General features: G+C 35.4%; 3 protein-coding genes across 6 annotated transcripts in view; 2 read left to right on the forward strand and 1 right to left on the reverse strand.

Moving 5' to 3' along the window:
• The window catches only part of LOC132132944 (tubulin alpha chain, testis-specific-like), a 31,923-nt gene extending 29,219 nt beyond the window's left edge, over positions 1-2,704 (reverse strand). Inside the window, exon 1 of the mRNA XM_059545566.1 lies at positions 2,482-2,704. Coding sequence (XP_059401549.1) covers positions 2,482-2,532 — 51 coding nt within the window. The 5' untranslated portion in view covers positions 2,533-2,704. The remainder of the gene's footprint in view (positions 1-2,481) is intronic.
• Positions 2,705-2,837: 133 nt separating this feature from the next.
• LOC132132937 (metal transporter CNNM3-like) lies at positions 2,838-13,234 on the forward strand. Of its 4 annotated transcripts, XM_059545509.1 has the most exons (10): positions 2,838-4,224; positions 7,121-7,264; positions 7,343-7,501; positions 8,437-8,606; positions 9,746-9,842; positions 10,379-10,509; positions 11,524-11,650; positions 11,936-12,000; positions 12,243-12,261; positions 12,935-13,234. In XM_059545509.1, the coding sequence occupies exons 1-8, from the start codon at positions 2,838-2,840 to the stop codon at positions 11,983-11,985; spliced, it is 2,265 nt and encodes a 754-aa protein (XP_059401492.1). In that variant the 3' UTR covers positions 11,986-12,000; positions 12,243-12,261; positions 12,935-13,234. The 4 variants fall into 4 exon arrangements, with proteins under 4 accessions (XP_059401492.1, XP_059401493.1, XP_059401494.1 ...); XM_059545510.1 differs by lacking the exon at positions 12,243-12,261; XM_059545511.1 differs by lacking the exon at positions 11,936-12,000.
• Positions 13,235-21,401: 8,167 nt separating this feature from the next.
• LOC132132220 (interleukin-1 beta-like) lies at positions 21,402-23,574 on the forward strand. Its single transcript, XM_059544544.1, has 5 exons — positions 21,402-21,536; positions 21,624-21,811; positions 22,450-22,602; positions 22,697-22,833; positions 22,924-23,574. The coding sequence occupies exons 2-5, from the start codon at positions 21,628-21,630 to the stop codon at positions 23,155-23,157; spliced, it is 708 nt and encodes a 235-aa protein (XP_059400527.1). The 5' UTR covers positions 21,402-21,536; positions 21,624-21,627; the 3' UTR covers positions 23,158-23,574.
• Positions 23,575-24,376: the final 802 nt, after the last annotated feature.

Raw genomic sequence — 24,376 nt, forward strand, 5'->3', positions numbered from 1 at the left:
ACCATTAAGATTTTTTTGCATCGTATTATGCATTATTTTCATGAGAATTAATCACATTTCGCTCACAATTTTTTTTTATATTACTGGAATACAATTAATTGTTCATTTACATTTTATTTTTTTTATTTTTTACTTGAAATCCATACAAATGCACCATAATGTATAAATGCTTAACAATATACTTTTTTCACTTTATACTAATGAAAATGATAACACAAAAATCTTAATGGACCTAATTATGTTAATTTTTATTTTGGGGTGAAATATGACCTTAGATTTTGTAAGATTTAACCAGTTCTTGATCTCGAAGGACTGTCCATCAAACAACACAAATGTTTTCCACCGACATTCCCATCCTCAGAAACAATAATTGATTCTCATGTATTTTTGTATGCTACTGAATCTTCAGCTTTTCTTCCTTAAGTGTAAAGTCAGGTTTGTTAAAGGAATAGGTCACCCAAAAAACTTAACATTTACTGATCCTTAGCCAATCCAAGATGTTGATGAGTTTCTTCATCAGAACAGATTTGGAGAAATGTAACATTACATCACTTGCTCACCAGTGGATCTTCTGCAGTGAATGGGTGCCGTCAGAATGAGAGTCCAAACAGCTGAGAAAAACATCACAATAATCCACCAAGACATTTTCCATCGTTCCTTTCAGCTAAATTATAAGTCCTTTCTCCATTATATTGCTTTCTTCAGTGAAAAAAATTGTCTCGTCTGAATCAGGAGAAAAATCTGCACAGATCAAGCACTCTTGAAACTAATATGTGAGTGGGTTTGTTTCTTACAAACAGCTTTTTGCTTCAAGACATTAATTGATGGACTGGAGTGGTGTGGATTATTGTGATATTTTTATCACCTGTTTGGACTCTCATTCTGATGGCACCCATTCACTGCAGAGGAACCATTGGTGAGCAGTTTCTCAATTTATTTTCCAATGAAGAACTTTCAACAAATTTGTATTTTTTTAAAGAACTATTACAAACTAAAGCCTCTTTCCTTGCGCTAGTTTTAAGAGCCTCTACATCTTGCCGTGACCGTAAAGCAGTTCTGTCCAGAGATCACGTTTCGGAGGTCACACAGTGATTTTTCAGTTGTGTTCCTCTGATGCTGAGTTGACATTAGAAACCATTTTTAAACCTTATTCTGATGTATTCATACTGTAACTACGCTATGCAGTGCATGCATAAAGCTTCCAGTGTTAAAGTGTTCTTTTATTTCATAAATTGTAATTATAGTATTAGAAATAATCATGGAGAAGAATGGCACTGGATAGATTATCTATTTATTCTCATTGAACAGTATAAAATTGACTTTGTCCAACTAGTGTATGATGATTTATAAGTTATTTATAAATGTTTTGTTGCCTTTACGAGAGATTTAAATCTGAAGCAATAAATAGGTCTGTTTCTTTTTAAGATGTTTAATGTACAATTGCACAGTGGAAGAAATGAGTCTGCATTTTACCTCAACTGATATTTGTTGTATGTGAAATTTGAGTAGTATTTACTTAAACTGAAACCAAAATGTGGGCATTACGCTCAAACTCTGTACTGAGGCGTAATATGTTTTATCATGACCAAAGCTGCAACACTACATGGAATTAAATTTGCAAATGACAACATCAACCAAAGCCTTTTGCACTCTGATTTGTCCACATGCTCATTATTTCTCTCTTTTTGCAAAGTGACTACTAATGAAATGAAACTAATGAAATTCTTTTGAGTGTGACGCTGGGATTTAAATTCAACTCCGTAATCTGCTTTTAATGTTCATGGTAGTTTCTCATAGATGTTGTGCTTGTTCCCGTTTGATAATTAGACCACAGTAGATTCTAAAAGTGTGTTTTCAGGAAGCGTATGCATTTTCCACTCTGCATTTATTTACTTTTCAGGGTCATGACTTATATTGACCTTTCAAACTGTTCAGGGTATTGTATTGCATACTAAGCAAACTTTGTTGTGGGTTCACTATTGACCTACATAAAGAGTGAAAACACACAGACATGCTTTAAAAAGCTATGTGAAATACAGAAAAATAATTTCTTCATTTATTTTAGTGTTGTTAGTTTATTTTTGTCTTATTTACTTTTAAAAGCATCATAACAAACTGTAATTATGATGTTTGTCTGTCTTTTAAGTTGCTCTCTTTAAAGGGAAATGGAAAATGGAGATGTGTAGGCCTTCTTTAATTAACACGATCGTATTTAAATCAATCTGTATATAGCCTCATAGTTTGTATTTCTGTTGAGTTCTGATGATATAAATGCTAAATCTAAATAACTGTATATTGAGACACCTCTTTTGCTCAGTCTCGGTAGTGATGTTGCTTTAATTCCAATGGCAAACCATAGGTAAAACTTTTGCAATGTGCAAAACATTACGGTCAGTTTTTTACTCGCTAACTCTCTCTTTGTAAACTAACCGCTAAATTCGAATACATAATAAATGTGAATATAAAAAAAAATGTTCTAACCAGATAATAACGTTTGTTTTCAAAATAGCCTTGTGAAGATGCTGATCTCATCTCTCACGCTGAAGTTCTTCAGTGCCGTTGTGGGCGTGGTTTACCAAAACAGACCGTTCTCCTATTGGTCAAGCGAGCACTTGCTCTTCTGACATTGGTCCATTGTGGACACGACGTAGCGGCAATGCAAAAAAAGAAAAGGAAACTGCGTTCATTGTGGCTCCAGAATTCAGGGGCAAGTGCATGTTTCTAAAGAAACACAGAGCCAATATGGCGGCCGGGCCGAAACAGTTTCCCTCACCGTTCTATATGAAAACAGCTGAAAAAGAAGGAGGGTAGCGTAGCGGCAACAACATCGGCGTCACATGATTCATAAAGCCAGGCTGCCCTGTTCCAATATGGTGGTCAGCTTGGCAGAGCTGCTTCTCCCGTTGATCATATCGTTCCTGTGCGGGTTCGGAGCCTGCAACCTTCAAGAAACGCAGGTTTACGGACTGCGCCTGGAGGACTTAAACGAGCGGGTGTACATGCGCGAACGGGTCCTCGTAGCTCCGCACGGGACCACCTTCAAGCTCAGACTGTTTGGGTCCTACCTGTCCAATGAGACCTGGCCGTGGGTCGCGTTCGCCGCGGTTGGAGGCGGAGGTTCGGTTCGCCCATGCGAGCTGGAGGAACGCCGCAACTCCTCTGCGTTCCAGGTACGCGGAGCGTTTAAATCGGATGACGAGAACAGCGGGATTATAGAAGTCCAGACCGAAGCTGCAGAATCCGATCCGGGGGATAGAGATGCAGAGCCCGAGTTCCATCATGTTTGCGTCTTAAAGGGCCAGACATGGGGAACTTTTGGGTCGGACAAGTTGATTATTAAGAACCCGGCTGTGCCATCAGATTACATTCCATTATGGGGTCTGATTTTGGTGGTTGTGCTTCTGGTTTTGGTTTGCAGTGTGGTCAGATGTGTGAATCTGAGTTTGCTGTGGCTGGACCCACTGGAGCTGTATGTTCTGCACAGCTGTGGTTCGGAGGATGAAAAGCGGGCGGCCAAGCGCCTCAAGCCGATTCGGAGGAGAGGAAATGTTCTGGTTTGTTCGCTCTTGTTCATTTGTGCTCTGGGTCACTCTGTGCTCGGCGTCCTGTTGTACCGCCTCTATGGGTCCATCGTGCCTGCTGTGTTCACTAGTGGCTTCCTCATATTCCTCCTGGCCGAGTTGGTTCCTCATATTGTATGTTCAGGTTATGGGTTCCAGATGGCACCGGGTTTGACATGGCTGGCTCAGATCTGTCTCATCCTGACGTGTCCGCTTTCTTGTCCTCTCGGCCTCCTGCTGGACTTGATCCTGCACCGGGACGTGAGCACCGTCGGCATCCGTGAGAAAACCATGGAAATGATTCGGACTAGTGTGAACGATCCGTATAATGAGTTCGTCAAGGTGGAGTTCAGTAAAGGCGCTCTCAGGACTAAAACCGTGGAGGACATCCTGACGCCGCTGAAAGACTGCTTCATGCTGCCCTCCACGGCCGTGCTGGACTTCAACACCATGTCTGAGATCATGCAGAGCGGTTACACTCGCGTCCCGGTGTATGAAGAGGAGAGGTCCAATATCATTGAAATCCTGTACGTCAAAGACCTGGCGCTGGTTGATCCGGAGGACCGCACTCCCATGACCACCATCACCAAGTTCTACAACCATCCTCTGCATTATGTTTTTAATGACACCAAACTGGATGCAATGCTGGAAGAATTCAAAAAAGGCATGTCGAATCTAAAGCACATAACTTCAAACTATAAGTATCGGTCTCTGACTTATATTTTACCAATTATGTTCAGTTATTGCTATTGACCTGACTAAGCCAATACTGAATGCCTGTAATATTTGGGATATATTATCATTATTATTATTGATCTGTGTTTGAAGTGTTTTCATAACTAGATAATTTTAAGAAGATGCCTTCAAACTATTTGTATCTGTATATGATGTTGTGATTTTCATGTTCTTATGTTTCAGTATTTAAACATTTATCATTTTATTATTAGCAGCTACTGTTACTGCTGTTGGCCTGATTAGGCTTATACAGAATGTGTGTAAATATATATATATATATATATATATATATATATATATATATATATATATATTTACACACATTCTGTATAAGCCTAATGTATTATTTATTATTATTATTATTTATCAAATATTAGCATATATTGTTAACTTAAAATGATTAAATATTTAGCAATAAGTATATTAATTCTAATTACCGTATTTTCCGGACTATAAGTCACACTTTTTTCATAGTTAGGCGGGTCCTGCGACTTGTAGTCAGGTGCGACTTATTTATCTAAATTAATTTGACATGAACCAAGAGAAATTAATCAAGAGAAAACATTACCGTCTACAGCCGCCAGAGGGCGCTCTATGCTGCCAGAGATGCTTCTAAGATCGAGAAGCAACCGGCTGCAACCTGCAGATCGAGGCGGGGCTGCACCTGGGCTACACTTGGCTGCACGTGCAACCCCGCCCCACACCTACTCTGATTGGTTCAATCTTCTTTCAAAGACATACATGATAGGAAATGTGTGCCTAGTTGGTGTAGGATGGAGAATGCTGTTTAAAAAGCTAAAAACACTGTACAGTTTTATAAAGCCTTCATAATGCACAAAAGAAGAAAAAAAAAACAGCCTGTAACTCGCCATGTCCCTGAAATGATTGTTTTGTTAAAAAGCTGATCTTTAGGCTAACATATGAATATAGTAAATTAATTGGGTTGATTATCCACAGTAAGACGATCAGGTCTTCAGATAGAAGAATGAATTATGAATTAAATAATTTTAGAAAATTTGATTATTTCATATCATCAGAGTATGAGAAAGGAAAATGAAAGGGGTGTATCATTACTGTTTTAATTTAAATAGCATGACAAGACAATTATTGTTACATATAATTATCCGTCATGCAGTTGATAAATGACACTGCAATATTCTAATGTGTCTGCCAATTCAATTTTTATGAAACTTTTAATTTTCTTTACTACATTGCAAAACATAGACTTTTTCTCCCCTTTATTTCAGGAAAATATGCTGCTCCTCGTTATTTGAAAGTGAAGAAATCGATAAACTTTTATCAGCCAGTGATGATTCTGAAAGGACATACCTGTAAATCGTTGCTATAGTAACGAACACAATTTCATGACATGTGTGCTCTTATTTTAGTGCAGTCTCACAGCCGCTGTCAAATATTGAGATAAACTTTATAAAGTATCATCTATTTATATTAAATTGGTATCTTCTCCGATATACATTTTGTGACCATTGAACCGATTCTTTTCAATCAGCTGGAATGATTCGGGACATTCTACGTTTAATGTGGCTTAATGCATTAAAACAGTGTTTTTAAAAGACCAAACTCAATAAACAAATAAAACATTCGATTCACTGACAGGCAGATGAGTCCAGAATAAGAATGCAATGTGTTTAATTACGTGTTAAGCATTTTCCTCCCATAGAAAACCATTAGACTAAAAGGAAAACCCGTAACGTGGCGTAATGCATTAAAACGTGTTTTAAAAAGACCAAACTCAGTAAACATTTTTAACAACACATTTTATTTACAGACAAGCAGGTTATGGGTGGAAATTAAATGCTTTGTGTTCGTATTCTGTGCTCATATCTGCTTGTCGGTGAATAGAATGACTTATTAATAATTTGTTTACTGAGTTTGGTCTTTTTAAAACACTGTTTTACGCATAAAGCCACGTACTTTCACGTTAAGCGTGCTTTAGAATGTCCCAATTATTCATTTGTGAATTAATCTGGTCAAGAAGAGCAAACTTGCAGCAGCTAACATCTCTTGATTCAATAAATCAGACATAGTGAGTCAAGTTAACAATAAAAAAAACTGCATTATAGTAAAGGCTTTGTAAAACTGTACAGCGTTTTTTAGCTTTTTAAACAGCATTCTCCGTCCTACACCAACTACGCACACATTTCCTATCATGTATGTCTTTGAAAGACGATTGAACCAATCAGAGTAGGTATGGGGCGGGGCTGCACGTGCAACCCCGCCCCAGGTGCAGCCCCGCCTCGATCTGCAGGCTGCAGCCGGGTGTACTTGCTCAGTTCTCCTGTAGCCTACACTGAGCAGCATAGAGCGCCCTCTTGCGGCTGTAGACGGTAATGTTTTCTCTTGGTTCTAAATAAATGCGACTTATAGTCCAGTGCGACTTATACATTTTTTTTTTCCCTCGTCATGACGTATTTTTGGACTAATGCTACTTATACTTAGGTGCGACTTATAGTCTGAAAAATACGGTATCATTACTTTGAGTGTGTTATTTGCATTTTGATAACATGATCATTTTTTTTCAATGTTAGCCAATATTTTACTTATAATCACTGATTTTGAATGCATAATATATAAATATATGGTTTTTATTTTCACTAAACATTTTTTATTTTTCCTTTATATTTTAATAACTCCTACTTTTTCAAGATTGGTTAATCGCTGCATTTTTGTTTTGTCATATTTTTTGAAGATGAATATTTATTGTATAATAAGAATTCTATTTTTTGTTTTAATCATGATGATTTATAGAATACAGTTATCGAAACCTCTACTAAAGCATGTGTTTTCTCTCTGTGTCCTCATAGGGAACTCCCACCTGGCCATCGTTCAGAAGGTGAATAATGAGGGCGAAGGAGATCCGTTCTACGAGGTCCTGGGTCTGGTCACGCTGGAGGACGTCATCGAGGAGATCATCAAATCTGAGATCCTGGACGAGTCTGATGGCTACAGTGAGCAGCTGCTTGATGTGTTTTTGAGCTGAACCCAGCATTTAAACTCGTTTACAATGCGTTTGTGTTTTTCCACAGTGGACATGAAGGTGAAGCGTCCGATGGCCCCGGTGGAGATCCCTCTGGAGCCACGCAGCGTTCACGACGAGTTCTCCATCTTCAAACCTCCAGAGGGTGAACCAAAGATCCGCACCTCTCCCCAACTATTGCTGGCCACCCACCGATTCCTGTCCAGAGGTCTGTCTGCTTTCATATCAACCGATAGGCTGCAAGAGTCTGTGTGTTACAGTGATTTGTACGGTCTTGGAAAAATCCAGCATGTTTTGTGAAGTCAGTAATTCATTCCCTCATTTCACTTAAATTAAAATGAGGGAATAAATCAGTTCAACGTGGTCATCCTTTACTATAACGAGGGAACAAAATATTAATTTGTGGCCATGATAAATCAGTTTTTGTCTGCATGTCGTGTACAGGGCTCTGTAGCTATATCATAAAAAACCATCGGTAAAAAATGCATTTATTAATGATAACAATAATATTAATAACCACAAAACAATATCTCATAATCGTGAATTAAGACCATTCACGCAACTTGTCATATTCCTATACAAGTTAGTTTTTGTTTATATACAGTATACACTTCTGTTCAAACATATTTGGCAAGAACACATTTGATTGGTCAAAACAAGTGAAAATAAAGACATTTATAATGCTCCAAAAGATTCCTGAAAAAAATGTATCCTGATTTCCACTAAAATATGAAGCAGCACAACTCTCTTGAGCACTGATGATAATAATAACAAATGTTTCTTAAGCGGCATATTAGAAAGATTTCTAAAGGATCATGTGACGCTGAAGACTGAAGAAGTAAAATTCAGCTTTGCATCACAGGAAAGAGACCGGCTATTTTAAATGGTAATTATGTTTCACAGTTTTACTCTATTTTTGATCAAATAACTGCAGCTTCGGTGAGCAATAAGAGACTTCTTATAAAAACATGAAGAAAGTAGGGCATGTCTGTTTGGCTGACAAGAATAAAGAGGTAAAGAAGTTTCCACAAAGTCTCCACAAGCCTCAACTTTTAAAGGACATTCCCATCTCTCGGATCAATGGCAGGACAATTAGAGCTTGTAATGTGCTGGTTAATGTGATTTCATACTCCTCTGTTTCAGAGGTGGAACACTTCAGCCCGCAGCGTGTGTCAGAGAGAGTCCTGTTTCATCTGCTGCGGCACCCCAGCGTCAACCAAGAAGTGAAGTTTGACCCCGCGGTCCGGCTCAGTCCTGATCACTACCTGTACACACGAAACCATCCGGTGGATTACTTCATTCTGTTGCTGCAGGTGCGCTGCTGTGTCTCACTGATGTGTGCATGTCACACGCTTCATCAGCAATGGTGTGAATAATTGTGCTAATAAATATACAATATCTAAATATGATATTATTACTAGATGTAGTAGTAAAAAATTATATTTTAAGCATGTTTCAATATTTGGTCATTTAATAATGATAGATCGATAATAATAAAAACCAATAAATGAATTGTTTATTATTATTAATCTATCAGAACGTTTTAAGTGTTTTGATAAATATGAAATTAGTAGTTGATTTAATTTAATAATGACTATTTTTATTAATAATATTATTATTTTAACAATTAAAATTATATTTAAAATATAAAGAAATATTTAAACATTGCTAATTATTTGTTAGTATTTTGATAATTGTACTAGTAGTAGTATTGCTAGTAGTAGGAGTATTATTTATTATTAAAACATCATAATACATATTTTATTAAATTTTTTAAAACCGATTTCAATATTTTATTATTTAATATTGCAAATGTAATATTAACTATTATTATTATAATTGTAATATATTATTTTTAAAACCTAAATATTTAAACATTGCTAATTATTTGTTATTATTTTGATAATTGTGATATTAGCAGTACTAGTAGTAGTATTTTATTATTATTAAAACAATCATAATATTTTATTAACATTTTACAAATTTCAATATTTTATTCTATATTATTATTATTTTTGTAATAATTACAATTATTTTTAAAACATAAATATTTAAAAAATTATAAATATTTTCTAGTTGTGTTTTTGAAATGTGATGTTAGTAGTACTAGTAATGTAGTATTAGTGTTATTGGTAGTATTTATAAAAATATGACCATTTAACATAATTTTAAACATGTCAGCATTTGAAGACTTAACATTGATAATATGAAAAACAGATATATTTATTTATATATTTTTTATTATATATATATATATATATATAGATATATATATATATAATAAAAAATATATAAATAAATATTTTTTTATTATATATATATATATATATATATATATATATATATATATATATATATATATAATAAAAAATATATAAATAAATATATCTGTTTTTCATATTAATTGGAATATATATGTTTTGTGATGTTTTGATCATATGTTTGTGTGCAGGGCCGTGTGGAGGTGGAGATCGGGAAAGAGGGTTTGAAGTTTGAGAATGGCGCGTTCACCTACTACGGCGTTTCAGCGCTCACAGCTCCCTCTTCAGGTGTGTCTTGGCAATATGTGAATTTATGGCAATCCCAGATCCAATCCAAATTCACCATTCTAATCCAAGGTTGACTCATGAAGGTTGGCATAAAAATGCATGCTAGTCAAAGACATTCCTGTCAGTTTTGGTTGTAAACTGTAGAGCAACAAAACAAAAACCAGCTGGTGTGATTCTGCAAGCCTGGTGTGTTTTGAAAGCAGAAGGACTATATGGGACTATTGTTTAGATGTTGATGTTCAGCTGACCACTCACCATGACCTCTTGAGTTTTCTGATCTGACTGAAAGTCAAATGCTGCATGAAGTGATAAGTTTGCATCCAGTGAGATTTCACAAACACACAATCCAAACATATGCATGGAATCATTTTATGCAGTGGCAGGAAACTCAGATAAACATCTGAGGAAGAGATAAGATTTATCTCTTGTTGTTTTATTGCATAAAGTCTGATTGGGATCAGAGTGTTATTGCTGTGAATGTCAGCAGTCTGTGTTCTGGTGTATGGCATGTTTGTGATGATTGTGTGTGTGATCAGTCCATCAGTCTCTGGTGTCCACGCAGCATCAGTCCCCCAGAGACCCCTTTGATTTGGGAGACGCCACCAGCCCGTCCAGCTACTGTCCCGACTACACAGTCCGAGCCCTCACAGACCTGCAGTTCATCAAGGTGAGCGCAGAACAAGACGCTCAGCTCTCGGCTCACTTAGCTTGAGGTTATTCTTGTGTTGTTTCCCACACTTTTTGACTTGACTGTTCCAATAAGTATTTATTTATATTTGATCATGGATCATCACTTATAAATCAAAACTGACTTTCTTTCTGCTATTATTGTCCATGATTCCTCAATGCATGTTGCAATGCAAGTTGTTGTTGTTTTTAAATAAATGTTTAATTAAGTGAAATTTTATTTAAGTTTTAAGATACATTAAATATTATATTCGTATTAGTATACATTAAATATTTTTATTTTAGCATTCTATATATTTAACTATTTTAGGAGTATTATTATTATTTAACATTATTAAAAATATATTTACATTTGTATTTGTAATTATTTAGTAGCATTAAATTTTTTTTAAATGTATTTTTAATATCTTTAAATATTTATTATTATTATTATTATCATCGTTATTTCAACATTTTAAACTATTTTAAATTATAAAATATTTATTAAAATTGTAAAATATATTTAAATATATTTAAAACATATATTCATGTTTTAAATAGCTTTTAATATTATAATAATATTATTATTATTATTAATAATATCTTAACATTTAAAATGATATTTAAACTACTGAAAAAAATATATATAAATCAGCCATGAATCTTAACATTAAAAATTAAAATTCTATATAAAAAAAAGAGTATTTATTTTTTTAATAGATAAAAAGATTAGTTTTTTGAGACCTATAATCAAATTCAGCCGTTTTGTATTGTACAGTTTTTTTTTTTATTTGATTTATGGAATTGTAGTTAGTTTCCCTCATGAAAGATTAAAGTGCACAGTGATGAACATTTGTCTTTTTTTGTGTCAATTTGTTAATGTTGTGTACATCTTTATTCTGGAACTTATTGAAGATTTCTTTCGAAAAATGCTAGACTTTTTCATCAATAATGTACTTGTGTGAAAAGGTCAGTTTAGTGTTTTCAGCTGTTAAAATGGGCCCGTGTCCCACAGGTGACCCGTCTGCAGTACCTCAACGCTGTGATGGCGTCGCGGGTAGCACAGAGCCCCGACCCGCCTGAAATCAAGATCCTGCCCAACAGTCAAACCAAACTCCTGAACGAGAAAAACACCACTCAAGGTACGCCGCATGATCACACCGGCACACATGCCTGACTCTGAGTACATAACAGAACATTTTGTGCAACTCTTTGTGCTTTTGATTTAGCATATTTTCTTCTTCTCCTCGTGTTTCTGTGTAACTGGCTTGCGTTGGAATGTTGTGGAGTCTAAACATGCAAGAACAGGTCGACCGGAAATGTGTATGAATCTGCATCGCTCTCTTCTGCTGAACTAAGACTGTGTTCTCTTTCTGTGTATTTTTCTCTCCTTCCCTTCATTTTCTCCCTCTTTTTATCTCCATTAGACTTTCAGCTCCACTTTTCATTCTTTGACCCAATTGACATCTACTGTTAGTGTGCTTTGCATGAGGTAAATGCAAGTGATTAGTATGGTGTGTTACGTTTGAAACATGTCTCCCATCAACACATCGGAGCATCATCAGGTGGTTGATATGACACGTCAGTGCATGTCACCGGTTTCATTTGAATGCAGCACAGAAGTGAGCTTAAGTCAGTGTTTTTCACTCCTAATTTTTTTAATGCCACTGTTTTGCAAAGTAACCCTCTTCTATATTAATGCTGTCTGTTGGCACCTCCACATTAAACCCTCAGACAGGAGATAAATGTCCAGGTAGGTCTGCCAAATGTTATATTTAATTTAATTTTGTATTCATTTATTTGTTTGTTTGATAAATAAATTATATCAAATAATATATATGTATATATATTGGGGTCATATTTCACCCGAAACCAAAAGATATAAATGAGAAATAATATTATGTTCATTATATTCTCATTCCCATTACTGTAAAAACCAATTATATACGTGTTTAAATTGTAAAATATGTATACATAATATAAGTATTGTTTGTGCCTAAAAAGATACTTTACCGTACTTTTGTTTTTACCTTAAAGCAGTAAATTGACTTAATTACATGCAAGAGAATAAGACTGAAAATGTAAAAACATAAATATGTATGTATATTCAAAAGGAAAAACTAATGGACTAAATACAATTGACTTAATTGTCAACTAAAATAATGTAAAAATACATTGTATGTGTGAACTTTACGTGACTTTACCACACGTCAACTGATAAGCTACTACTACTACTATTTCTCTGAGGAAGTTTTAGTGATTCATTTGCCTTTAAATGAAAGGTGTGTCTTAATCCATCTACCATTTGAGTTTTAAATTGTCAACTGAAGTATTTCTGGTCATTTTGGACACTGTCCTCAGAATATGTTAGCAGGAAATCAGTGTTTTTGACGGATGGTTTCATTCTGGTTCCCCGGGCTCTGCAGGTGCGAGCAAGAGCCAGGAATCTAGGCCAGACGAGGAGCTTCACAGCCAGAGAGGAGCGTTTTGACCTTGCACCTAACCTTCCTGCAGAACTCACAAGGATCTTATTGTGACAGCTAATTTGTTTCTGTCATCTTAAGTGAACCTTTTACTCCTGGAATGCAGCGATTGAGCCAGATGCAGGACTGCTGAAAACAAAAGACTTGTTCATTCTGGTCAAACCGGATCCGTTCTCACTGTTCTCCTTATTCAGCCGTTCCCTCTGATGTCACTTCCTCTGTTTGAGCTCACTGTGTGTGCCAAGATTTTACTATCCCTGTCGTATCATATAAACGGTATATACAGCCCTGAATTGTCAAGCCCTTATGTGCCAAAATAGTCATTTACTCACCCTCATGTCAATCCAAACACGTAATCTTGTCTTTTCCATTTAATAATGACTGCAGCTTCATTGAAGCACTCAAATCTCATTCTCCATATGTATTTGAACTGTCATACCCATGAAACCAATCTGAACACAAATAACAATTTTAGACCTTTGGGGAAGTACACGCTTAAAAATAAAGGTTTTGTATAGTGGTTCCACAGGTGCCAGTAAAGAAAATAAAAGTTCTTTATTGTTAACATCCATAGAATCTTTCCATTCCACAAAAGGTTCTTTAGATTATTCAAAATGTTCTTCACACACTCTTAAAAATAAAGGTTCCAAAAGGAATCATTGTGTTCCTTAAAGAACCTTTCACTGAACAGTTCCAAGGGAACCATCGAACAAAAAAATGTTAAAGCTTTCCCATACTGGAATAACCTGAGCATTCCATTGGTTTAACATGGAATTCGATCTTAGCAGTACTAAAAATCCCATGTTTTAGAGGTTGTATCTAATTTAAAATATAGAAACCTTGTGTAGATGCTTGTTAATGAGTCTAGAAGCTTTTCCGACATTTCACTGTGTTCCGTTGTAATGAATCCGTTATACGTTCCATCCGCTTGTCCTATAAGATGCTTGGTTAAACATTCTTAATAGCTTATTTTAAGTTTTTACAACATTCCATTTCCAGCTTATACTTATTCAAATGTTTGGAATAATTATGTTTGTTGTTTTTCTTATGCTAACCAAGGATGTTTATTTGTCCAAAAATATGGTGAAAATGGTGAAAATATTATTCGTTATCTGTTTGAATATATTTTAAATTGTAATTTATTCCTGTAATTGAGTGCTGAATTTTCAGCATCATTCCTCCAGTCTTCAGTGTCACATGATCCTTCAGAAATCATTCTAATATGCTGATTTGTGCTCAAAAAATCTTTCTTATTACCAATGTTGAAAACGGTTGTGCTGCTTCATATTTTTGTGTAAACCATGATACATTTTCCATTATTTACTGATGAATAAAAAGTTAAAAAGAACAGCATTTATTTGAAATAAAAATCGTAAATGTCTTTACTGTCACTTTTGATTAATTTAGTGCATCCTTTATGAATAGACATATAAATTTCTTAAAACAAAAAGAAAAAATCAAACTTTTGAATGGTAGTGTGTGATTTTGGTTTTGATGTGCAAACCAAGAGTATTTGAGTAACTTTCAGGAAGGACTTTATGTACAAGAAATTCAAGCCTTCATCTGTTCCATTATTCTGATGCAAAATAGTCATGTAAGCTTTTTTTAAGCAGTTATTTACAAGTGTGCTTATTTATGTTGCTGTCATTATAACCCGTCTAGCGTTGAGTGGCGTCTGGTTACTGATCACACCTGGCGGCTCAATTATTGAGGCACGTAGTGGAGGCCTAGTGGCTTTATAAGAAGCAAGTCTAAGTGTGGCATGATGGTCATTCTGCTCCGTGTTCTTGTTTTGTCAGACATAAGGGTCCAGTGGTTTAAATGTCCGGTCGCTTTCCCCGTGTGTGTGTGTGTGTGTAAGCTTTATGTTTTTTTTTTTACTAGGTATTTAATTGGTAACCTGTTGATAAGACGTTATTTAGAATGTTTAAGGATTCTACACTTCTGTGTAGAATGTTTTATTTTGGTGAGTCACGTCTCTTGCTCCTTCAGTAGTAGTGAATCTGTGTATCCTTGAGTAGCACCTGGGTGTGTGGTATTTCCCTGGGTGCAAGTCCTAGGGTGGCATACGTCGCTCCACTATGTCTGTTGCACGTCGGGTCTACATTTGGTATAAAGCAGAGACATGACTCTTTTTTTTATTTTGTGATGTTAACTGGTGTTTGTTTGACTTCGAAACAACAGCTAGCGCGTCAGTGTACTGTTTGTACTTTCCTCTCCATCTTTTCTATTTTGACTGTCACTTTGGAGGATGAGATGCAGTAATTGCAAGACCTGGTGTCCCAGCTTAAAGCTGATAATGAACGTCTGCGTCAAGAATGATCTGAGTTCACGCAAGTTCTAGTGTCGTACCCTCCGAACTTCATGATGGGGGGCGGGGTTAGACACGGGCCCAAGGTCTTCCTCTAATCGTAATTTGGTAGTGATGCAAAGGCTGATTTTATGTCTTGGTTTTAAAACCTGCACTAAAATTCCTTTTGCCAACCAACTGGTTAGAGAACATAAGGACCAGTAAGCTTATTCACCACTTCCCCTTTGGGCAAGCTTTTCATATGATCCTTTTGAAGGGGAAGCTAGAGAGGAAATAACATTTAGGCCCGGGGAAGATCCCGAGTGTTAAATACTCCTGGGACTGTTTGGTGTCCTTTCCAATGTGACTGTTAGCCTTGAGGTTTGGTGAGAGGGTACGAAATTCTGCGTAAAGAACGGATTGCTTTACACAGCAAAAAATGCATGTGTGTGTCCACTGTAATTATGACAGTGGCACATTTGAATCCCACCAGAGACTCTTCACTCACTTGCAGGGGACTCCTAGTGGCAAAAGTACATAAATCTTCATACAGCTGCTTTAAGCAAATACGGACAACTTATCTAATGCATTTTTTGGACAATTAAGTAAGTGACTTAATTGTCCAAAAGATCTCATGGGTTACTGGTTATATGCACAGTACTTTCAGTTTCCTTATGTATTTTCCAGAGGTGGAAGTAAGTCACATGTGCAAGTCACAAGTAAGTCTCAAGTCTTAGCCTTCAAGTCTCAAGCAAGTCAATTTTTGTGAGAATCAAGCAATTCAAGTCAAGTCACTGCTTTTGTCGAGGTCCAGCAAGTCACTGTCAAGTCATACAAATGATTTAACTGAATTCATATATTAAAGTAACTTAAAACTACAGTAGTTATGGACTATGGGAGTTTTATTTGCAACAAAATAAAATTGCAATATGCATTTCTACTCAAAAAGTGTCCACATGCAGTTTAGTTGTTAATACGATAAAAATCTAAAATAAATTCAAATTTAAACTACATAGCTTAGAGGTAAATGTTACTGAAATTAGTGAAAAGTATTTCGGTACAGCTGTTTCAATATGCCTTAAACATTGAAGAATACAATGAAAACATTTTAAACAATTCAGGTAAAATAGTTTCTATGCCACCAAATGGCATTTTTCAAACAGGCATCACCTTTATGGGACATGAACACATCATTAAAGTGATACTCCACCCATTAATCATTTACCCCCATGTCATTCCGAACCCGTAAAAGCTTTGTTCATCTTTGGCACACAATTTAAGATATTTTGGATGAAAACAGGGAGGCTTGAGAAAAATAAAATACACTTGCAAGGTCTAGAAAAGTATGAAAAGCATCGTCAGAGTAGTCCATCTGCAACGTGAGTACTTTTTGTACATGAAGAATACAAAAATAATCACTTTATTCAGCAAGTCGTCTCCTCTGTGTCTCTCCATATCAGCGTCGTACAATTTTGGAGAATATGAGCTGAACTCAAACTGCGTATGCTCTTCTGTGTGGGTGTAAGTGATCAATGAATTTTCATTTGGGGTGGAGAATCCCTTTAAGTTAGAATATTTATTTTTTTAACAAAAGAATAACACCAACCAGAAAAATATGTTAATAATTGAATCACACAGTCCTTGCACCTGTTTATAATGTGTATTATTAATCTGTGTGTGTGTGTGTGTGTGTGTGTGTGTGTGTGTGTGTAAGGGAGAGAGAGGGGTGATTTGAGTGAATGTGGTTTATTAATATTTGTGAGTGAATGTGTGTGCACGTGTATGTGTGAATGGTTGTGCTTGCAGGTTTGTTTGTTTTTGTATTTTTTCCTCATTTAAAACTACACACGTGACATTACTCATTGTGGTTAACATCTTTTTTCTGTTGAGTTCTGTTTCTGGACAAAATAATGTCAGACGAGTCGGCCAAACCCCAATGTTTCAGCACATTAATACATTTTAACTATAATTTTCAAGGCAAATGCAGCCAAAAACATTATTTAAAAAATATATATATTTAATTACAAAAATGAATAGTGCGAAAAGATCAAAATATTAGTTTTTTCTGATTTCTAAAATATTTCACTTTTAATTTACCTTAGAGATGTATTATATAGATAGATAGATAGATAGATAGATAGATAGATAGAGAGATATAGATATATAGTGTGGGTTCTTAAATCTATAAACTTTAAATATTATTTACCCAAGAGTATAAAGTACCTCATGACCAATTTCCTTTTACACACATGGAAATGACGGCAGACCACATTTGGAAGTACCAACAATGTTACGTCATACTCATGTACAAGCATACAACACCGTTCAAATGTTTAATCGTTTCTGTGATTAAAAATACACTAAAACTATTAATATTGTGCAATGTTATTACAGTTTAAAATGTAGTTTATTCCTGTGATACATAGCAGAATTTTCAGCATAATTACAGTCTTCACATGATCCTTCAGAAATCATTCTAATATGCTGATTTGCTGCTCAACATATATTTGTGAATATTATCATCAACAATGAAAGCAGTTTTGCGGTTTCATTTTTTTTTTTTTTTTTTGTAGAATAATTTCATTTATTTGAAATAGAGAACTTTTGTAACATTACAAATGTCTTTACTGACATGTTTGATCAATTTAATGCATCGGTACTGAGTAAAAGTAATAATTAAAAAAAGGTGGGGTTTTTTGTTTTTCTTAAATCTTCCTGATCCCAAACTTTTGAACGGTAGGGTATATCACTATTTCATCAAGACTTGTTTGATTTAAACAGTTGCTAACAGTAATATCACATTAATATTAGCTAATAATATTTTACCTGTCTTACTTCCTTCACACACCCTTTCAGATTTCTGTAATACCGGACACGACAACAGGAAACAAGAATCTGAGGCTATGATGTAACTAGTATGTGTCATTTTGAGATCATATATGCTACACATCCTTTTATTAACACACCTAGAAAGACCGAGTCACAGGATGTCAGGATAAAGTCCAGGCCAAACTAGTTTTGCAGGGGCGGAGACACTGCTGTTAATGTGGTTTATGACGCAATTTCCTGTTATTTACTAGAACGTTAACAAATCCTGATTGTCTGTTGTATGACAGAAACTTCATAGAAATACAGTAAAACTGTCTTAAATTGGTAAATCCTCAGCTGTTCTTATGAGCTGACTTTCATGTCATGTGTTCTCATAATGTAAAGTGCTAGTGCTCCCGAGGTTAACATGTTATGCCAGCATTTTGCAAGAGCTAAATGAGGAAGTTACATAAACGCAGAAATTCTGCTGGATATTCTAGCACCTTAAAGTGAGTGAATGGGGTTTGCATAACTAGACCAAACCCCCCAAAACCCTCTCTGCTAAGGCATTTGTTTTCATAATAACACAATTTAAAAATAAAGAAAAAGATAAAAATCTAAGATCAAAAAATAAAGTTCATTAAGTTAGGTTTCTTAAAGTCTGAATCAGCAAAGTAATTCAGCACTTATGCTATAATATTATTTCTTTGTCATAGTTTCATTTAAACAGGCAGTTATTAAGGCAGTGTTTAAATGACTAAAAATGAAATATAATTTTAAAGGTGCTGTATGTTATATTTTTGAATGTTCTAAAACATAAAAATAGCATAATATCTTTGCAGATATTTAGGAAGCAAGTTCACATACTACTTTTTCAAAAAAAAAAAAAAAAAAAAAAAAACAATGCTACAGCTGGTTATTCTACTTTGAAATGTGCCTTTTGTGTTGTGTTGTGTTGTGTTCTGTTTTGGTCTGTGACTCAGCACACTAATTAAATTACCCATTAGTATTACAACACCCCAGGTGGGAAAACACAGCGTAGGCTACTTCAGCCATAGAAGCCAGCAAATGAACCCAATTAGAAATCACAGATTTAACCTGGCCTAAAAAGCCTCAGCAACCAAAAAAAATTACTAGAGACGAATTAAAACATGGATAAATATCCTTTCATTGTTAATTGCGACCGTTCCTGTTGCATATTCTCAACCTGGCAAGTAGTGACATTTTAGTCACAAATTTGTGACACTGATCATGTGATCTACATTTATAAAGATTCAAGATTCAATTCAAGATTCAAGATTTTATTTGTCACGTACATGTTATATGACAACAATCAGTGAAATATAGGTCTGGCATACTCTTTTAGACTGTGAAAAAAAAAAAAAGGAGAGAACATTAAATACAAGTAATGAACTATCCGAAAAAATTATAAGAAAAAAAGAGGAATTAAATACAAATAATGAAATATACAGAAATAATAAAATGATAAAAAGATAATTAAATACATATAGTGAAATATACACAATATATTAAACTACTACTACACAGATGCTGTGTAGAAATGCTACAAAGAAACTGCTGAACAGATGATGTGCAGAGATGTAAACAATATGCAGTGCAGATGAGTTGCAGAGTTAGGTTGTCTTAAAAAAAGTGCAGTGTGCAGAGAGTTATAGGGTAACCCTACACTACCAGGGTCTCTAAAGTGCAGTGTGTTTAATGTTCATGTTTAGTAGTCTGATAGCACGAAGGAAGAAATTCCTACTGAGCCTCTCCGTTTTATCCCATCAGAAAAACCAATGGGTTTTCAGCGTGGGTGGAGTCTGAGGACCTTCACAACCCTAGATTTCCTGGGGTGCATGTCTTAGGGAGATCAGTTCTGGAGATGTGCTCAGCAGAGTGCACTACTCTTTGCAGGGCTTTATGATCCTGAGCTGAGCTGTTTCCATACCACAATGAGATGCGCTGAGTCTATATGTTTTCTATAGCCCCAATCAGATGATACAGTCGTTGTCTGGCTTTTTTAACTTGAACTTGAATGTGGTTAAGGTCAGGTCCTCGGAGATGAGTACACCAAGGTATCTGAAGCTGCTAACTCTCTCCACCGGGGTCCCGTTAATGATGAGTGGGGTGTGGATCCGATGCTGCCTCCTCCTGAAGTCCACAACCAGCTCCTTGGTTTTGCTGAGATCCAGAAAGAGACAGTTTGTTTGGCACCATGATGTCAGACTCTGTACCTCATCAAGGTAGGCAGCCTCATTGTTGTTGGAGATGAGGCCCATCACCTGTGCATCATCCGCAAACTTGATGACAGAAGTGGAGGTGTGAGTGGACACACAGTCATATGTGTAGAACAAGTAGAGCAGCGGGCTCAAAACACATCCTTGTGGGGCTCCTGTACTCCCTATTCAGGGATCACGTCTCAAGATCAGTCTGGAGTGAGTGGGTCTTTTACTGTATGAACCTGAAGAGATTTATTGCTGCTCTATGAACAGACAGTAACACTGCAAAGAGGACTGAGTATTGTAAGTCTTAAATTTCTTTCAAATACAAGTACATCTCAATAAGTGTGAACAAATTTTTGCTCATTTTGCCACAGATTGGTGTCAGTTGTGACCGGGGCTAGTTGTCACATGGGTTATATTTAACTCACTATGTTTTCAGTTTCATAAATAATTGTTTTCTTATGTTAATCCCATGTGTAGTTCTAAACTGTTGCAAATTAGGATACTTTTGGTGAAATCTTAACAAAAACTTTAGTTACATAATAATATTTCGAAAGCAGACAGGAAAACAAGTGGCCACAAAAAACAACAACTGTGTAATTACAATAGTTGCTGAACAAAACAATAGGCTCATATTATTGTATTTAACCTTCTACATTTTTGTTTAATACTTTGTTTTTTTATTATTTTGAAACACCTGTAATAAGCTGTTTAATGGCAACTTTGCATTATGACAAGCCATATAACATTTTAGTAGAAATATTCAGAAATACCAAGATCAAAAATTAATCACTTATGGCAATGTTTTTTCAAGAATTGTAAGTTTTAATGAGACTTTTTTTTCTGACTGTACTTCAGGACAGTCAAAACACTTCAAACTGACTTTTAAGTGAGTGAGAACAGATTCATTATCATCAAAGGGTTGAATCTATGTATGATTAGAATAGAATTAGAATTGCACAACAAAATGAGCATGGTGTCATAGCGAACGGAAGAGACTGATAGATTATTTACACTATAAAGGATCACCTTGATCCTATAAAAACCTGTTTATAGTTATGAAATCCCAAACTTCCCCTCTTCTCTAAAAGGGAAAATCCCGCTGCTCTATATAAAAGCTCACTTCCACTGTCACAAACTCATTCAGCCAAACACTCTCACGAGAGAAACAAAGATTTAACCAGCTCAGTAACTCCACAGAGGGAACTGAACTAAACTACAGGTATGCAATGTCATGTACTTTCACATGCATCTTGATTTAAAGTCTGTTTTTCATTTTCTCACTGTTTAGTTTTATGCTTTATTTTAGAACGATGCCATGCCAATGCGACATACAAGAGGACATCAAACTGGAGATGTCTTCGCATCCTCACAGCATGAGACAAGTGGTGAACATCATCATTGCTGTGGAAAGACTGAAGCGCATCAAAGAAATCTCTCCTGGCAAGATTTGTGAAGATGCGCTGCTCAGCTTCTTCTTGGAGAATGTGATCGAAGGTACCATTAGCAAACTTTTATGTAACTAAAACTGGCTTCTGGTGGTTTGATAGCTGGTCAAGATGGTTAGAGCTGGAAGGACCACCTTAACCATTATGTTATGTTGCTGGTCCGTTTGACCCAGATTGTCAGAAATACTAACCTATGTTTTTTTTATATTTTGTGACTTTTTATGTTTATGGGTCAATTTGATGGCAAATTCTATGGTTAAAATAATATTCTTTATGCATTTTGAGGTTCTCAACTACTCTCTAAGAAGAGTGACATTTACATTTATGCATCTGGCAGATGCTCATATCTGAAGTAACTGAAAGAAAACAAACAAGAATCTCGAATCCAAGATTTGGTTATAATTTAGCATAATGAGAGATTCACAAGCAGTTTTTAAAAGGCCAGTCATTATTGACTAAGAACACCAAATTAGGTAAAGATTTACTCATACTACCTGATTTTTGATTGTATCATATCAAATCTAATTTGGGTTCATTTGACACAGTAAGATTGTACTCTGATTTTTGACACAGTACACAGGGTTCAAGCTGGTTTATCCAGTGTTTTTTTTATTTTGTATTTTTTTTGACTACCACACATTTAAGCATTTGTTCTTTTTGTTATTAATGTTCTTTCTATTTCCACAGAGCGTATGGTACCAATTTACAATAAGACCAACCGGACCTTGCAGTGCACCGTTTGTGATAAGTACAAAAAGACTCTGGTGCAGAGCAACGAACTAAGCGAACCTCTTCATTTGAAGGCTGTGACGCTGAGTGCTGGAACAATGCAATACAAAGGTAAATCTTTAAAACACAAGCTTTTGCATCTTAATGCATGACTTCTGAAATGTCCTTTTGACGGTTCCCCCTACACATTTTATGTTTCCTTCAGTTCAGTTCAGTATGTCAACGTACATCTCGAGTGCAACACAAAAGGACGCCCAGCCTGTGTGTCTGGAAATTTCCAACAGCAACCTCTACCTTGCTTGTACCCAGTCAGACGGTTCTTCCCCCGCTCTGATCTTGAAGGTTTGTGCAGAACAAACACATTAAACTTCCCTAAAAAATGTTTTCCACATCATAAAATGAGGATTTAAACATTTTTTCTTATTGTTTTAGGAGGTCAAAGGCCCTCTGAACACCATTAAAGCCGGTGACCCGAATGGGAACGACAGCCTCCTCTTCTTCAGGAAAGAGACGGGCACAGCTTACAACACTTTTGAATCTGTTAAATTTCCTGGATGGTTTATTACCACGGCTTTTGATGACTGGGAGAAGACGGAAATGTACCAGATGCCAACTGAACGAATCTCAGACTTCACACTTGAGGATCAAAAACTAATCCGGACTTGATCCAGAAACACATTTTCAGAGAGTATGTACCAAGTACAGTTTATAATCTGGATTTATTCAGGGTTGAGCTGATGTACTGATGTATTGATCAGTTTTTTGTTGTTGTTGTTGTCTTTTTCTATGCTCTAAATGTGTACAGTTTGTGTTGGGATTGGTAAATTCATGTTGAACAGCTTTATTTATTTTTAGGGCTCAAGCCCAAAGGGCGAGAGCTCTATATTTATTATTATTACTATTATTATTATTATTATTATTATTATTTTCCAACGTCTCTGGGACTTTTGGGCCCTTAACCTGCTCAAAAACTCTTTGAATCTGCTGCCATAACGTTTGATTTATATTATCATTTATTTTTAAATGAGAATTGTTTTACACTGCACTGATTTGTATTTTTGAATAAACAAGATATGGATGTTACTTGGTGTTGTGTAGTTGATTAAAACAACGACTTTTTCACTGTGCTTCTTTCAAACAAGAGACAAAAAAAAAAGATTCTGCACTGAAAAGTAGTATTTTACTTAAGACTATCATATAAAATAATAACAAAATACCAAAGTGCACTAACAAAAGTCACATGAAAAAAAGTCACATGTACACAAAAAGACAAAGCTAAATCTTGTGCTTAACTCTTAACAGCATAAATCAACTGCATTTATACATTTTAATGCACTAGTTGGATACACCCAATTAACACAATTAACAGAACACTTATTCTTTGTTATAGAACGAATGGATCATTTACATTCATCTCACCCATAATTGCATGTTTTGTTAGCTGAATCGCCCCAAAAAATCGATTAAATGGCGTATTAAACATTGACAAGTTACTAAGAAACACGAGGTTGGGAAATATACTGAAACTTTAAAAATAAATATAAATAAAATAGAATAATTAATAGCTTGTATTTCAAATTTATGCTTGGTAAAATAACTTGATTCATTTTTTGTTTTATATATCAGGTCACATTTCCCTCTGCTGTACTCTCTCTGGTCTTGATACAGATTAGAAAAATTAGAAAACTAGACATGAGCGCCTCCATGTGGTAAAAAAAAAACATTTTACTGCATACAGACAGTTCATCGAAATACATGAGAAACACAAGCCTTAGCCTAGTTTTCCTCTCGGTTCATAATGTGACAATGATCTTTAAATTCTTGATATCAGACGATTTGTAAGTCTTTTAAATAGAGTACACAAAATGTCAACATGTCATTATAT

This window comes from Carassius carassius, chromosome 49, assembly GCF_963082965.1.
Source record: "Carassius carassius chromosome 49, fCarCar2.1, whole genome shotgun sequence".
Taxonomy (NCBI): domain Eukaryota; kingdom Metazoa; phylum Chordata; class Actinopteri; order Cypriniformes; family Cyprinidae; genus Carassius; species Carassius carassius.